The 18,389-nt window shown below is 41.9% G+C and overlaps 1 protein-coding gene across 3 annotated transcripts in view; it reads right to left on the bottom strand.

Annotated features, from left to right (window-relative positions):
* Window positions 1-18,389, bottom strand: part of LOC126161319 (uncharacterized) — a 295,371-nt gene that overhangs the window by 34,856 nt on the left and 242,126 nt on the right. For all 3 annotated transcript variants that reach the window (XM_049917069.1, XM_049917070.1, XM_049917071.1), the window contains exons 6-7: window positions 12,282-12,503; window positions 11,294-11,579 (exon numbers count right to left, since the gene is read on the bottom strand). In XM_049917069.1, the coding sequence (XP_049773026.1) occupies window positions 11,294-11,579; window positions 12,282-12,503 (508 nt within the window). The remainder of the gene's footprint in view (window positions 1-11,293; window positions 11,580-12,281; window positions 12,504-18,389) is intronic.

Below are 18,389 nucleotides of genomic sequence, written 5' to 3'. Positions count from 1 at the left end.
AATATCGCTTACAGGCGCAGAGGGCAGGGGTCCACACTGCCGCGAACCAGGTTTCCTGGAGCGCAATGCAGATAGCAGGTGTAAAGCTTAACAGTTGCCGTAGCTCAGCCAAGCGGTGGAAAAAACTGCCGCAATGCCACTGGAGGATAACATTGAATGTTCATGCCTTCTCAGTCTCACGCTAAGGCAGTTTATGCCTCAGAGTCACCTGCTGCCACCGATTTGTTGCCTGAGCAGTCTATATCCATTGTGCCTGAGGGTCTGGCGAGATCTAGGTCCTCGGCGGTCGCCAAAATCTCCACCCCATCCTCAGCCACAGAGGTTGTAGGTAGAGGTGATGTTGGTGCCACTGCAATTTCCTTGGTCTTAGGGGTTTTCTTTATGGATTTCTCTCGCTGCTCCTTGGGTTTCCCTGGCTGGAAGGACTTCACTGGCTCTGTCTGCGGAACAGAGGATGAGCGTGAAGCCCTATGACCAGCTGCTTTGGGCTCTTCGGCAACTGGCGGGTGTCGTCTCTTCCACTAGAAGAAACTTGGGAAGGGAGTGACCCAAGGGACCCGTTCCTAGCGAGAGAAGCCAAAGAATACTTACATTTCTCCAGCTTAGAAGTGGGGACAGACGTCACCGATGATTTGGGGGGAGGGCGAGGGGGGGGGGGGGGGGAGTGTTGCTCCCAAAGCAGGTGGTGCAGGAGCAACAGGGAGGGAAATGCCCCCCACCATCAAGGTGGCAGGTGTAGTCTTCTGGCTCTGAGAGGCGAGCTGGGTTGGCGGAGCTGATGGTGCAAGAACTGCTGTCGCGCGGCATAAGACGATGTGATACACACAGGATGCTGGTGTTAAAATTTTCTCTTAGCCTCAGTGTAGGTCAGTCTGTCCAGGGTCTTGTCCTCCATGATTTTCCTTTCTTTCTGGAGAATCCTGCAGTCAGGTAAGCAAGGCAAATGGTGCTCTCTGCAGTTGACACAGATGGGAGGCGTGGCACATGGAGTATTGGGATGTTATGGGCATCCACAATCTCGGCAAGTGATGCTGGAAATACAGCGGGAAGACATATGGCCGAACTTCCGGCACCTAAAGCACCGCATCGGGGGAGGGATATAGGGCTTTACATCGCACCAGTAGACCATCACCTTGACCTTCTCGTGCAATGTATCACCCTCAAAGGCCAAGATGAAGGCACTGGTGGCAACCAGATTATCCTTCGGACCCTGGTGGACATGCCAGACGAAATGTACACCTTGCTGCTCTAAATTGGCACGAGACCATCGTTCGACTGCAAAAGGAGGTCTCTGTGAAATATGACACCCTGGACCATACTTAAGCTCTTATGGGGTGTGATGGTTACAGAAACATCCCCCAGCTTGTCACAAGTGAGTAACTCCCGTGACTGGACAGAGGATGCTGTTTTGATCAAGAGTGACCCAGATCTCATTTTGGACAAGCCCTCCACCTCCCCGAATTTGTCCTCTACATGCTAAACAAAAAAGTGAGGCTTCATCATCATGAAAGATTTCCCATCAGCTCTGTAACATACAAGGTGCCAGGGCGAATAAGATCCGCTGCCATCCTTAGCCTGACGTTCCTCCCAAGGTGCGGCCAGGGAGGGAACAATTTGGGGTCGTACTTCTGAGCATTGAATTGAGCTCGAGAACACTTAAGAGACTGCTGGTGTTACACCACCAGCAAGAGATGATAGACTACACTTCATCGTGTGTCATCCACCCTGATGCCACCCACTCCGACCAGACCCCCTAGCGAAATCATTACAGGAGAGGAACACGAACAGGCAGTCAGTCAATGCTCTTGCACCTGTATCCCCAGTTAATCCCCTCCGCTGTCACGCCATATACATCGGTAACAATTAAATTACACAAGCTATTAGTCGCACGTCCATTGCTTAAATTTAGCTTGTACACAGTTAAACATGTTTACGACATGTAGTGCGTAATGTGTCGTGTGCCATGCCATCCAAAAAAAGAAATGTCATTTCATGGATAGCTGACCATCTTGGAACATTTACATATGACTTAATTGTTTTATACTGTCGAGTTTCCGAGAAAAACGATTCATGCAATAAAGTTTCAAATAAACCAGCATGTCAAGACAAGTCTTCATATCGCAGGAATGCAGAAGAAAGGACCACAACAACAACTTCTGACAACAGCAAGTTGCAGTAGCAGGGATCTGTCCTAAAGTATCCAAATACACAAGTTTAACATGGATCTATGTGAAGTATTCATTGCAAGCAACATTCTTCTTCACAAACTTACAAACCCTATCCTCAAAGGCTTCCTGCGCAAATATTGCTTAAATCAAAATGTACCAGATGAATCGACATTGCATAAAAATTACATACTGACAATTTACGCAAATGCTGTGGAAGAAATATGCAATGAACTCAAGGACAGCATTATCTGGATTTCAGTTGACGAAACTACAAACATGTGGCTGTTACATTGCAAATTCAATTGTTGGTGCTTTAAAAGAAAAGCCGCCTTCTTCCTATTTAGCAGCCTGCAAAGAACTTGAAGTGAATCATTCTACGATTGCCAGATTTGTGAATGAGGGTATTAGAAAATATTTCCAGAATCTTCTGCAGATGAAAGGGTGTTTGTGTTTATTTCAGATGATGCTCCCTATATGACCAAAGCAGGAAAAACCCTCTGAGCATTTTATCCCAATTTGATTCATGTGATGTGCTTTGCTCATGGATTACATCACCTTGCTGAAGAAGTATGTCTCATGTTTGTTTTTTCATGATGCACATAATCCAGTCTCTACTTATTACTATGTCATTCATAAGGGACTCTGTGTGATTGTAAATGACTATGTTTGAACAATTCTCTTGCACGAATGATTTCTTAAATGTGGAATTTAAAACTTCAGCCTTCCTTTCACTATCTTTTATTGCTAAACCTGACTGGGCAACGAGTGACTGGATGGAAGCCTTACATCCATTTACTGACTTTACATAGGATAAGAATTGTTTAGGTTATCTGCCAGATCTTTAGCCAACGTATGACACTGGCAGCTGTTGTATGCTTTGTGCATAGATATTTTCACAGACACATGAATATCTGCTAATCTTTGTCTGTCGTTATTTGCTCATTCTCTTCTGAACAGAGAGTGTGGCAGCCTTCGCTTCCTCACCATTTTTCGAATTTCGTTATTAAACCATGGTGGGTCCTTTCCATCCTTTATCCACTTACTAGGCATATACTTGTCCAGAGCACAATTTACAATCTGTTGAAACTTAATCCATAATTCCTCAATGGCCATCATTCTGGAACTGAATAACTGAAGTTCACTGTCTAAGTGAGATGCTAACAACTGCTTCTCTGCTCTTTCTACTAGAAACACTCTCCTAGCCCTCTTGGCAGATTTATTAACTTTCATAACCGTAGTCACTATGATGACATCTACATCTACATTTATACTCCGCAAGCCATCCAACTGTGTGTGGCGGAGGACACTTTACATGCCACTGTCATTACCTCCCTTTCCTGTTCCAGCCGCGTATGGTTCGCGGGAAGAACGACTGTCTGAAAGCCTCCGTGCACGCTCAAATCTCTCTAATTTTACATTCGTGATCTCCTCGGGAAGTATAAGTAGGGGGAAGCAATATATTCGATACCTCATCCAGAAACGCACCATCTCGAAACCTGGACAGCAAGCTACACCGTGATGCAGAGCGTCTCTCTTGCAGAGTCTGCCACTTCAGTTTGCTAAACATCTCCGTAACGCTATCACGCTTACCAAACAACCCTGTGACGAAACACGCCGCTCTTCTTTGGATATTCTCTATCTCCTCTGTCAACCCGACCTGGTACAGATCCCACACTGATGAGCAATACTCAAGTATAGGTCGAACAAGTGTTTTGTAAGCCACCTCCTTTGTTGATAGACTACATTTTCTAAGGACTCTCCCAATGAATCTCAACCTGGCACCCACCTTACCAACAACCAATTTTATATGATCATCCCACTTCAAATCATTCTGTACGCATACTTCCAAATATTTTACAGAAGTAACTGCTACCAGTGTTTGTTTCGCTATCATGTAATCATACAATAAAGGATCCTTTTTTCTATGTATTCGCAATACATTACATTTGTCTATCTTAAGGGTCAGTTGCCACTCCCTGCACCAAGTGCCTATCCGCTGCAGATCTTCCTGCATTTCGCTGCAATTTTCTAATGCTGCAACTTCTCTGTATACTACAGCATCATCCACGAAAAGCTGCATGGAACTTCCAACACTATTAACTAGTTCATTTTTATATATATAGTGAAAAGCAATGGTCCCACAACACTCCCCTGTGGTAAGCCAGAGGTTACTTTAATGTCTCTAGATATCTCTCCATTGAGAAAAACATGCTGTGTTCTGTTTGCTAAAAACTCTTCAATCCAGCCACACAGCTGGTCTGATATTCCATAGGCTCTTACTTTGTTTATCAGGCGACAGTGCGGAACTGTATCAAACGCCTTCCAGAAGTCTAGGAAAATGGCATCCACCTGAGAGCCTGTATCTAATATTTTCTGGGTCTCATGAACAAATAACGTGAGTTGGGTCTCACACGATCACTGTTTCCGGAATCCATGTTAATTCCTACAGAGTAGATTCTGGGTTTCCAGAAATGACATGATGCGCGACCAAAAAACATGTTCTAAAAGTCTACAACAGATTGATGTCAGAGATATAGGCCTATAGTTTTGCGCATCTGCTCGATGACCCTTCTTGAAAACTGGGACTACCTGTGCTCTTTTCCAATCATTTGGAACCTTCAGTTCCTCTAGAGACTTGAGGTAGAAGGGGGGCAAGTTCTTTGGCGTACTCTGTGTAAAATCAAATTGGTATCCCGTCAGGTCCAGTGGACTTTCCTCTGTTGAGTGATTTCAGTTGCTTTTCTATTCCTTGGACACTTATTTCGATGTCGGCCACTTTTTCGTTTGTCCAGTGATTTAGAGAAGGAACTGTTATGCAGTCTTCCCCTGTGACACAGCTTTGGAAAAAGGTGTTCAGTATTTCAGATTTATGTGCGTCATCCTCTGTTTCAATGCCATCATCATCTTAGAGTATCTGGATATGCTGTTTCGATCCACTTACTGATTTAACATAAGACCAGAACTTCCTAGGATTTTCTGTCAAGTTGGTACATAGAATTTTACTTTTGAATTCACTGATTCTTCATGCATAGCCCTACTTACACTAACTTTGACATTGTTTATTTTCTGTTTGTCTAAGGGATTTTGGCTGTATTTAAACTTGCAGTGAAGCTCTCTTTGCTTTCACAGTTGTTTCCTAACTTTGTTGTTGAACCACAGTGGGTTTTTCCCGTCCCTCACAGTTTTACTTGGCACATAGCTGTCAAAATCGGATTTTACGATTGCCTTGAACTTTTTCCATAAACACTCAACATTGTCAGTGTCGGAAGAGAAATTTTCGTTTTGATCTGTTAGGCAGTCTGAAATCTGCCTTCTACTGCTCTTGCTAAGCAGATAAACCTCCCTCCCTTTTTTTATATTCCTATTTAATTCCATATTCAGGGCTGCTGCAACAGCCTTATGATCACTGATTCCCTGTTCTGCGCTTACAGAGTCGAAAAGTTCGGGTCTGTTTGTTATCCACAAGTCCAAGATGTTATCTCCAGAAGTCGGTTCTCTGTTTAATTGCTCGAGGTAATTTTCGGATATGGCACTCAGTATAATGTCACTTTATGCTCTGTCCCTACCCCCTGTCCTAAACATCCGAGTGTCCCAGTCTATATCTAGTAAACTGAAATCTCCACCAAAGACTATAACATGCTGAGGAAATTTATGTGAAATGTACTCCAGATTTTGTCTCAGTTGTTCTGCCACTAATGTTGCTGAGTCGGGAGGTCAGTAAAAGGTGCCAATTATTTACCTAGCTCGGTTGTTGAGTGTAACCTCCACAAATAATAATTCACAGGAACTATCCACTTCTACTTCACTACAGGATAAACTACTACTAACAGCGACGAACACTCCACCACCGGTTGCATGCAATCTATCCTTTCTAAATAGCGTCTGTGCCTTTGTAAAAATTTCGGCAGAATTTATCTCTGGCTTCAGTCAGCTTTCCGTACCTATAATGATTTCAGCTTCAGTGCTTTCTATCAGCGCTTGAAGTTCCGATACTTTACCAATGCAGCTTTGACAGTTTACAATTACAATAACGACTTCTGCTTGGTCCCCGCATGTCCTGACTTTGCCTGGACTGTTATTTTGTAGTCATACCAGTATAAAAAGCTGAACAATGATTGCAGCAGAGCTGGTGTATACCACAGCTGCTTTCATAGGTGGCCCACACGAAGCACTATGTGTGTGGATTCGGCAGGTCCTGCACCAGGATCTTCCTCTAAATAGCCCACAAGCAGGTAGGCACAGGAGGGTGTAATGCGGGTGCCCATGGCTGTGCTGCTAATTTCTTTGTATACCTTCTTTTCATAAAGAAGTAGTAGAGTGTTAGGAAATAGTATGACGTATGAGGAATCAGGTAGTGTGTTTGGAGTCTGAAGGACATTGGGAGAAGTGGTGTTGAATAGCATCAAGACCATGGACAAGTGCAATGTTGGTGTATCGGAAAGTGGCATCAACAGTGACGAGTATGTATCCAGGAAGTAAAGAGGTGGGGATAGTGGGGAGTTAGTTGGTATCTCTGATGTGGGAGATTCTGTTTTGGGCAATAGGTTGGCAGTATTGATCAATGAGGACCAAAATTCTTTCAGTGATAGCACTACATCCAGCTACAATGGGGCATCCAGGGCAGTCTGTTTGTGGATTTTGGGGAGCATGTATAAGGTGGGTATCTGATGTGTCAGAGGACTGAGGAGGGAAATGAATTCAGGAAAGAGATTCTGGGAAGCGGGTAGTGTTAATAGGTGGAGCTGTCAGACAATTAGCACAGGTCTTCCATCAGTTGGTCAGTACGATTCGTAACGACAGTGGTGGAACCTTTATCTGCAGCTAGGATGATAAGGTCAGGATCTGTTTTGAGGTTGTGTACAGTTGTCCTTGTGTCTGTTGAAAGGTTAGTGTTCTTAGAAAGAGACCTGGGGAAGGATGATGAGGCCAAATTGTAATTAATGAATTACTGGAAGGTAACCAGATGGTGGTCAGATGGGAGGGGTGGAGGTGGAGGAGATGCCTAGATGACGTCGCCTTGCCACATCCCCCTAAATTTCCTTCCAACGCGCCAATAAATCCAGAGCCTAAACACTGTTGTTAACCTTTCTACCAAAATCCACAGTCTCAGAGAAGTTTCAGTTGTGTCCAAAGGCCTCACCTTCACCCCTTAACCCAAATTCAACAATATTGGACTTAAAAGACCTACTCTCCTTCTCCTGACTCCTCCAAACTAAACTTATTTGCCATCAATCCTTCCAACCAAAGACAACTTAAGTCCAACATTGAATCCTGCCTCTCCCACTTCACACCACCATCCAGCTATTATCGTCCCTCCCCACCCCCCTCTCTCTTCTCCCCCAACCACCCCCCACCCCCTGGTAACTTCCCAGGAATTTCTTAACTCCAACTTGGCCTCATGATCATTCTCTATGTCCATTCCTTAGTACATCAACTACCCAGCAGAAGAAAAGACAATCATACACAACCTCAAAACAGATCCCGACCTTATCCTAGCTGCATACAAAGGTTCCACAACTGTCATTATGAACTGCAGTGACTAATTGGTGGAAGGCCTCCACCAATTGTCTGACACCTCGACCTAAAAACTCTGCCAGAGTGACCCCTTACCATAAGTCAAACTTAACCTCCAATCCCTGCTTAAAAGCCTTAAGTACTTCAAAGAACCCCCTCCCTGAATATATTTCCCTCATCACTCCTATGACACTCTGCACACCCACCTTCTACATGCTCCCAAAATCCACAAACTAACTACACTGGGCATCCCATTGCCGCTGATTTTTGTTCTAACACTGAAATAATTACAGTCCTAATTGAACACCATCTCCAACCTACTGTTGAAAAAAACCTAGCCTCCCACATCAATGATACCAACCATTTCCACCACTGGCTCCTCCAACTCAACAACTTTTACCTCCTATATCCCTGCTCATTACTGTTGACGCTACTTCCCCTTACACCATCTTACACCAACATCCCTCATGCTCATGGTCTTGCACCATGGAACACTACTTCTCCCAATGTCCTTCGGACTCCAAACCCACTACCTTCATTCCTGACACACATTAAATATACCCTGATACACCCCAACTATTCCTTTGTAGGAAACGCACACAAACAAATCTGTGGCACGCCCATGGGCACAAACATGCCGCCCTCGTATGCCAACCGGAGAGGAAACCTCGCTAGCCTCCCAAAACCCAAAACCCTGGTCTGGTTTGGGTTCATTGACAATATCTTCAGGATCTGGACCCATGGCCAGGACACCCTGTCCTCATTCTTTCACAACCTTAGCACTTTGTTTCCAACCTCTTCAACTTGGGCCTTCTCAACCCAATGTGCCATCTTCCTAGACATTTATCGCCACCTCTCCAATGGCGCCATCCACACCTGTCTCAACATTTAACCCAACAACCACCAACAGTATTTGCATTTCAACAGCTGAAATTAGAAACATCCTATACAGGATTCTTCCCACCCCTCCTAAAGTGGTGATCCATTGCCCACCCAATCTCCACAAAGTCCTAGTCTATCCCCATACCACTCCATATCCCAACCCCTTCTCACAGGGATCATCTTCCCATCAAAGACCCAGCAGTAAGACCTGCCCAATCCCTCCATCCAACACTTTCTACTCTAGTCCTGTCACAAGGTTATCCAATATCATCAGAGGTTGGGCCACCTGTGAAAGCAGCCTTTTTATGTTGGTATGACTCCCAACCAGCTGCACACAAGACTGAATGCCCACCATCAAACAGTCGCCAAGAGCAATGTGCACCACCCTTTGGCACATCATGCAGCTGCTCATACATTTTTGCAATGGCTACTTCACAATCTGAGTCATCTGGATCCTCCTCTCCACCAGCAGCTTTTCTGCACAGATAGGAGTTACTGTTGCAATACATTCTCCACTCGCAAAATCCACCTGGCCTCAATGATAACCTACTTCCTCACATCCTGCATCCGACCATTCTTGCCTCCCTTTGTGCTGTCACCTTCTTACCATTCACCTCCCATCACCCTCGTTGTCCGCTGCTCTCTGCCAGTACATCCACCTGTGTCTTTTTCTATTCTGCTCGTCTCCTTTCTGCTCCTCATTCTTCCACTTCCTCTCCATTACCCACAGCCTCCTGGCACTGTGCTTGTCAGCACTATCCTGTCACCCTTAATCCCCACATGCTTCACCAGGCAGCACTGATTCTTGTTCCTCAATCTGCTGTTCTCCTTTCCCTGAACAACCCTTCTCTGGATTGTTGCTGCCGTTCAATGCATTTCTGTTGCAATCTGGCAGGGAGTAGCACTATGTGTGTGTGAGGTAGGCTTGCTTGTGTCAGTGTGTGTGTGTGTGTGTGTGTGTGTGTGTGTGTGTGTGTGTGTGTGTGTTTCCTCATTTCTGAAGAAGGATTAGGCTGAAAACTTGTATGTAACCATCTTTCTATTTTGCCTGTCTGCAACTCAGAAGTGTTATCTTTACAGTGAGTAGCATTCTACCCTTTTCATAATATTGTTGATATTCCAGTCTGGGTTTTCCATTGTTTTATTGCATGTACAACATTTTAAAACATTCAAAAATACAAAATCCTCTATTTCATGAGTGTATCTTTCAGAAAATGTCTGAATGTTCCTCTAATCTTCGCATCACAGCATCCCATACAATGTTTGATCTTGTTGTCAAAAGCAGTAATGAAGTGCTGCTTGCTGGTTCACAGTCTTGCTTTAGTATCTGTACATTGTACACATCAGTTCTTTTCAGTGTGTAGCTTTAAATCTGAGAAACAAGGTTCTAAATTTTTTTTTCTCTTTCTGTATTGGAGGTGTGGGTATTAACTTCATTGTCTTTTGGTACTCTTTGCATAGCACGCAACAAAAAAACTCCACTATTTCAGTGATATGACTGACTAAATGATCAGCTCTTGTTAAGAATATCCATTCTTCTCATGTATGCTGCAGCTACTCTGTCTATGAGTCATTACAGACACTGTGGTGTGTGTTGCCTGCCATCAGCATCATAATGTATACTCAACACTACAAACGTCTCTACCTGGCACCCAGATAACATTACCGATTTGTCTTAGTGATAAGTACATACTTAACTTTCCTTTTATTTTCTTATTATTTCCTTAACTACCAAAGTGCAACAGACAAATTGCTTTGCACAGGTTCTATCAAGTCAGTGTTTCTTCTGCAGTTCATTTGCCAAAACAATACTTCTATGTAACATATCTGTGTGAATATGAATAAGTTTTGAAGTGACAATCACATTCACAGTCAACTGCAAAACTGTTAGCAATGCCTTTACATTCATTTCTTCAATCATTCCACACACAATGGTCAGCATGTTGTCCAATTTTTTGCAACTAAGAACCACATGCAAAACATGGAAATTTGTTTAGTATGTCAATATTATCACTATTTCATGCAACTTTCACCAGTGTGGCAGCACTTCACTGCATTCACTACGCAAGTCAACATTTTTGGAGAAAATCACTACCCCCTAATTCATTCTGGTATTCACTTCATCTAGATCATTTATTACACCATTTCACTCTTCACTTCTACTGAGAAGTTTCTTAATTTGACTGCCATTATGATAAGTATGTATTAACATAAATGTTTTGTCCATTGACAGCAGCTCTCCAATCACTGTAAAGTAGCAATAAAGTGAACTGATTTGTGTTAGAACTTCTGAACAATCTAAGAGTTCCTAGGGAAAAAAAATCATTAACTTTAGAAAGGTGTCAAATTTTTCTGTGCATCAGCCTCCTTAATATGTAACTTTAATTGTGATTTTTCTTTCTTTCTGCACAAAAATGTGATAGTCTTTCCTTTTTATTACAGTGGGCAGATAGGTAAGCAAAATATGAAATACTGGAAAAGAATTCACATTCATATAAAATTAATATTGAACAAAGTAGGCTAAATAAATGTGACCAAAAATTGAAATGGTACAAAAGTGAGCTTCACTTTAAACCACAAAGCAAATTTGTTGCTAAAAATTGTGAAGTGACTGACTAAGTATACTTTAAGTAAACTTATTACATAATTAAGTTTAGTGTAAATCACAGAACTTTATGGACACTGTCAAATGACTGCAGCAACCCTACAGACTGTATTTTTACACTTACCTCCTAATGGTGGGCCAAGAAGATTTCCAATTCCTTCACAAAGCAGCATCAGTCCATACGCTGTTGTGAAACGGTCAAGAGGTATTAGCTGCACTAAAATGGCTGGAGTAAATGAAAATGAAGATGCAAAAAATAAACCAAATAGAGCTGAAAGTAATGCCAACATCCAGTATGAAGTAATGACTAGTGGCATTAATCCAGTTGCCACACCACACATCACTAAGCATAAAGCATATGACTTGGTTACATTCACCCAGGGTTTGTCACCAGCCCATCCAAGAGCAATCTGAAAAAAGGTAAGCATCAGAGAAATTGATGCACAGAAGGCCACATTAACACTAACAAAACTTCTACTCCTAATTTTAAAAGTTTTAACAGACAGCACTTCTAGTAGGTAATTTCCATTCAAAATGCTTTCGACCCATTTCAATAAATTACTTCCACAAAACAATAATCAATTCTGGAAATCAACAAACTTGCTCTAGCTACTTCAGAACCACATTATTTAGCCATTATCATATTTTAATTCAAAGTGGATATTCATAGGGGAAGGGGAGATGGGAGTGAAGGGGCAGGAGGGAGACAGGGAGGAGAGAGATGGGGAGGAGGCAGACAGACAACTGGACATTCCACTCTTTGAGCTACAATGACCTGTCCATTCACAGCCCAAAACTCTCAGTCAACTCTAAAGCTCTATGAAATTTACAAATATATTTAAATAATTTAGGTGTAAAAGAGACAACATATCCTATGGTAGAAGCACCGAGTTGCCGACAGGAGCTGAACAGGCGGTTTTCCTTTTAATGGCACCTAGAGTTCAAAGGGTTTATCTAAAGGGTAGCCAATTTATTCTTTTTATGTGGCTGTCGATGTTTCCACACTTCTATTGTTCAATGAGTTGAGTTGCCTCCTTAACTCCTAAATTATTTACATGTTGATACAACTTTTCTTACCACAAACACATTTATTTCACTTTCAAGTGACGTACCATTCCAATGCAGTTAGTGAGGCCAATAATACTGAGCAGAAGTGATGCTTCATTTTCAGTGTATCCATAGAGCATCATGTAATCAGCCAAATAGAAGTATGGGACGATAAACCATGTAAAAAGCAGGATAGTTGAAAGTGATGTAAATAGGAAATGCAGTTCCAAGAACATTGAGAAGTCCACAATGTCCCTCAAAAGGTCCAGTATATCAGAATACCATTTCTGTAAAACATAAAACAAATATGGATTATGGCAGATGGTAGAGTAACATCAAATTTATTTATATGTAAATATTGATAAAAGTTGAATGGTGACAATGTTTCAAGTTTTCAGAAAATTCTCTTTCAATCTGAAAAGCCTTAAATGTTAACTGTAGCTCTAAGCGATCCACTTTGATTTATCTTTACTAATTTCTAAAGATTTTCACTGTTCAGACCACAGATACAACACACATCTCAATTCATATTTTGCTGAGGAACTAAAACCTACATCATAGACAAATTATATGCTCCTCTGTTTCCATTTTGACAGGTAAGTACCGTTCAAGTTTGACTGCAGAAATCAAACCTCTGAAATATCTAAAAAATAAATTAATGTTTTTTTATTTCCACAATTCAGTATTTGTTTCTCACAGCCAATTTCAGAATACTATAGAGTTACAAATGTTTTCTTACGATGTTAAATACATGACACAGTATGGTGGGCTCTGGATTTAGCGTAACATAAAAATTCTTCTTCTAGTATTCAGTTATACAAAGACTCTATCCAAGGAATGACTATTTCAGGAGGGTAAAAGTGTCTGTTTATTAGCGTTGTAAGAACTCAGTCTCCAATGTTCACACTACTGGGTGGTGCTGATCTAAAGATACAAATGCCAATCTACACACAAAATTGCGTTTACTGACAGTCCGCATGAGGTGCGAGAGCCACACTATAAATAATGTTTCTCTAGCATTTTGTTGTATTTGAAGACAACTAATGCATTAATACACGCACTACAAAATCATGTGACACCCACGCAAACAGTGAGAATCAGCAAAGCATAGTAAGGATGCACTTGGTTACCTAACATGTTTGTGTGCACACATGCGCACACATATACAAGTAAGAATGGCCATGGTGTGTTCCAGAGCTTCCATCAACAAAAACAACCACTAGCGTATATACACTTGACAGAGATGTACCATCAATTAAAAGATGCAGCTGAAGATGTATGGAATGTTGCAAAGAATAGCAGGTGCCAGCAGTAATCCAGATGTAAAATTCAGCACCTGTGCCAACTGAGGTTTGAGATGATTAGACAGAAACCAATTACAGGTAGTGCCATATCTCTGGAATGTCATGCCCATACATTCACTGTGTCTCTCCTATTAAACACTCACCCAATGTGGCAGTTACATGCTTACAAGCTGCCACCATAAATGACGGAGGGCTCTATTGTGTTCGTCCAAATACTTCAATATATTTATAAATCCAAGTTTTCCAACAAAACATTTGGTATACCCTCTGAATGCTGTGCATAAAGATAACCACAGAATGGTTTAATGTGATGGGATGATTTCTATGAGCATCACCAACCAATCCAGCACAGATGTTACAGACAAATGTCATTTGGGTTTACTAATGACTGCTTGAAATATTTTATCACCATAATGTGGAAAATTGGCTGTTTCAGTCTACAGAATAACCAAGGGAAGCAACACCAGTTAAGAAATTTTGAGTGTTTGCATGAACTGTAGCAACAATTAAATGAGAGCTATCTGATTTGATATCATCCCATTACTATTAGTGTCATATCTCTTCTTATAAATATTCCAGTCTCGTGCTACTGTATGTCCACTAGGGTGGACTTCATTTTTCAACTTTCTAATTGTTTACCTTTCACACCCTTATATTTTTCCAATCAAAAAAGATCTCAGCAAAATTTTAGCTCTATCAAGAAACTGCACTGTGACCACAACAGATGTGTAGTCCACAAATGTGCCTGGAAATAAGTCCGTATTAGTTCATATTATTTTGCAGGGCGGAGTAGTTTCTTTCTCCGCTGTAGATTTGTGCTTACCATTCTTTATAATACTATGTTTGGTCGCCGCGTTCACCTTTGAAGTCTTGACCGTGTTCCTATTAAGCTTATCGGATCTTCGTAATTTTCCAAAGTACACAGGTGGGCTTCAGTGGTTGTAATTATTGCACTATTTGAAATAACAACTCACACGACCTTTCTGTTAATAAAACAATACTGTATTTTTCTGAACGGTGCACATATAAAATCCACACTCCTCACTTATTCATAGCGACCCCAAAATGGCGGTCTACAATTACTCGCTAAAATATTGACGTGCTTCTCACTCTTTCACTAGCCGAGCGCGAATCCCTCCTTGCTCCTACCGGTACCAGAAAAAATCCTCTGTTTAATAACAACTGAAAGTCAAAAAATACATGACGGTAGGCATAGGCTCTATGATGGGCTACCGCTTCATCTTGTCTCTTTGCCTTTAAGGAAGACGAAAACATAAAGAAAATGCAAAAGGTTTATCACAGAGTTCACTCTGTGTATTTCTGGGCTGGGACCCATTTTCATATCATTGTAACATAGTTAAAAATGGTATTTCTGAAAACGCAAAAACATGTTACAAATGTGCAAATGAATGGTAACTTTTTTTTTTTTTGACATGTTTCTGCATATTCGGAAGTACCATTTTTGACTATCTTGCAATGATTTGAAAATGGATCCCAGCCTGAAACCAATCCTCAAGTGAATAAAGAAAATTAAATATCTCCGCTAAAGGGAATATGTTTAATGTGAGTGCCCCCTCCCCACACACACACACACACACACACACACACACACACACACACACACACACACCAATTTGGGGGGGGGGAGAGGGGGGGAGAGTCCTGGGGCAGGAGGCTAACAGATTCAGGGCAGGAGGATTATTCATGACAGAATATTCTGGAAGGACATGTACCTACTCATAGTTCAGAGAAGCTGGCATTAGGGCAAAGGACATAGATGGCACAGGTTGTGATGCTGCAACTGAAACCTAGCATGTTGTGCTCAGCAGCCTGTGGTCAACTATTATCTTGGTCACATTTGACAGAAGCAATTTATTCTGATGGACAGAAACTGCACCAGAGTTGGTATGTGACAACACTGCTTTCATATATGGCCAGGCCCTTGATGGGATAAGATAAACCTTTGACAGGACTGGAGCAGAATGTGCTCATTTGGTGAACTGGACATCTTTCACATGGGTCTTCCACAGGAATATTGAACTGTATCACCCATGTAGCATGGGGCTGGGAGTGAGTGTGGCATATGGACTAGGATACTGCACACGTTGGGAGGGCAATGCCACACCACTTTGGAAGGAGTGGGAAGGGTTGTAGGTAGGACATTCCTATCTTTAAGCAAATGGTAAATAGTTAAACAATATGGTCCATTTGTTCTAGTCTGGAATGAAACAGAGTGATGATGGGGAGCTCCTTTGCAACTGATCCTTGGCGGTACGCAGACAATTAAAGGGGTGTGAAGATACATTGCAGGAAATTTATCTGCAGACTAATTTTGGAGTATAGTACCTGTCTGTGAAGGCCTCAGCAATATTTTCAGTTTGTTGGGCAAGGGAATTTTTGCCAATGCAGATGTGGTGTCTACAGGTGGTCAGATTGTAAGGGAGTGAATTTTTGGTGTAAGTGATGGCAGCTATAAAAATGTAGGTACTGTTGGTTGAGTGAGTTTGATATGGACAGAGGTATGGATGTGTCCATCAGAGAGGGAGTCAATAGAGTCAATATCTAGGACTGTTGCACATTTGGCAGAGGCAGCACAGGTGAAGCAAACGAGAGAAAAGGTATTGATAAACTTTCAGTAGCCAAGGTAGCACAAATTCATCTTTTATTTTTGACAATTTCAATGGATATCACTGTCAGCTTCTGGCCTTCAAAAATTGTTTGTTACTAAAAGTATTCATTGCAAGATAGAGCCTCATGCCATGCTCTCATTACGGCAGTTAAAATACAGCACTTCATACATAGGCTTGTCAGGAATAAAACATTTGCAATTAAAAGACTCCTTGTGTGCATGGCCATGTTCTTATACTTAGCACTTGCAGACAATTGTTAATTCTCAATAATCACAATATACAGAAAGATGCATATTTGCCCTTCTGTTTAGATTTGTTTGACTTGTTCCACTCACTGAGGATCCACCTTCGATGAGGTATATGATGCAACTATGTGGTTCTTTTAGAAATAACAATCATCTATGAGCACTACTTACACAGACATGGCCATGGGCACAAAGTGCTTCCTAACAGTAAATGTTTTATTTTTGACAAACCTTTGTATAAAGCACTATATTTTTCCCACCATAATGACATCACATGAGGTTTTAAGTCGCAATGAACACATTTAGTAATAAACATTTTCTGAAGACCAGAAGATGGAAGTTATACAAGTTGAAACCGAAATAAAGACAAATTTGTGTGTTCTTGTTACTGTTAAGTGTGCTACCGAGTAAAACAGATCATTCCTTCTATTCCTCAACACGAGAAAATTCATGTCAAAACATGCCAAGTCTGAAGGAACAAGGATAGGGTCTTGGGCCTAGGTCCAGATCATGAAGCTTTAGTGTTAACATTACCAAATTGCTTCACAAGCTATGGAACCAGGTTGTTAGAGGAACAGATTACAATTCACAAAATGTTATGCAAACAAGGGACAAATTTGTATTGCTTAAAACTAACAGTGGGCCATTCCAAATATGGAATACCCTAAGGTTCTATGTTGGGACACTTCCCCTTGTTTATTTCTTTATAATGTAATACACTGTTCTCCAAACTCTTAAAAATACTGTATGCAAATAATACATTTATTATGACAAAAAATCTAAGGCAGTCTTGAGGTACTTTGATGTATTACCAATGGAATGCTGCAGATTTTAATAAATGATATCTAAATTTGTACTACAAAGACTGCAATAATGGAGTTCAATATATATTTTTATCCATAGGAAATGATACTGCAAAAAAGAACTGAACAAAATTACTGGGAACCACAATCAAAGATAATCTGAACTGGGAAATAGCAACACAGACTCATTTACCTGTAAAAAACCTAAAAACAAATTGCCAAAAATGTGATCAACAAACATTGCAAAGATATGTATGCGTTAAAAACTGCTGTCATCCAATTTCACCCTTTTTTTTTTTGTGGTTTTAGGGCGCACAACTTCAATGGTCATTAGCGCCCTGACTACTCTAAGAATGCACCGCGAGGCACAAGTGGACAACAACAACTAAAAGGGAAAACACGATAAAAGACAGACTGACAGGCATAGGATTAAAAAACAGCATCATCAAATGTCCTTAGCGAGGTTTGTCAAATTGATAAAACGAAGAACACGAGCAGCTGCTCGTGGGTCATCCGCTAAAATGGCATCGAAAGTATTTGGCGGGTTAAGATCGAGGCGCAGTGTGTTAAGATCTGGACAGGACATTAAAATGTGTCTAACCGTCAGCAAGTGCCCACATGGGCAGAACGGCGCCGGCGCAGCCGTCAGCAGATGGCGATGGCTGAACCGGCAGTGTCCAATTCTTAACCGGGCTAAAACGACCTCCTCCCACCGAGAAGGGCGGGAGGAGGACGTCCAAGCCACGGGAAGAGGTTTTAAGGCCCGAAGCTTGTTGTCGGTAAGTGCAGCCCAATCGGCATGCCACAGCGATACAATTCGCCGGCAAATGACCCTGCTAAAATCGGACGAAGGGACACAACAAGAAGCTGTCCGAGGCTGGAGGACCACAGCCTTGGCCGCGGCATCTGCAGCTTCGTTCCCAGGGATACCGACATGGCCAGGAACCCACATAAAGCTAACCGGAGAACCGACGTCCACCAGCTGCTGAAGAGAGCGTTGGATCCGGTGTATGAAAGGGTGAACCGGGTACGGATCACTGAGGCTCTGGATGGCGCTCAGGGAATCTGAGCAGATGACATAAGCAGAATGTCGGTGGCGGCAGATGTAAAGAACAGCCTGGTAGAGGGCAAAGAGCTCAGCTGTGAAGACCGAACAATGGCCATGGAGCCGGTCTTTGAAACTTTGTGCCC

This window comes from Schistocerca cancellata, chromosome 2 (genome assembly GCF_023864275.1).
Source record: "Schistocerca cancellata isolate TAMUIC-IGC-003103 chromosome 2, iqSchCanc2.1, whole genome shotgun sequence".
Lineage (NCBI taxonomy): Eukaryota > Metazoa > Arthropoda > Insecta > Orthoptera > Acrididae > Schistocerca > Schistocerca cancellata.
Note: the sequence above shows the minus strand (reverse complement) of the source record. Positions and strands in the feature narration are given on the sequence as shown.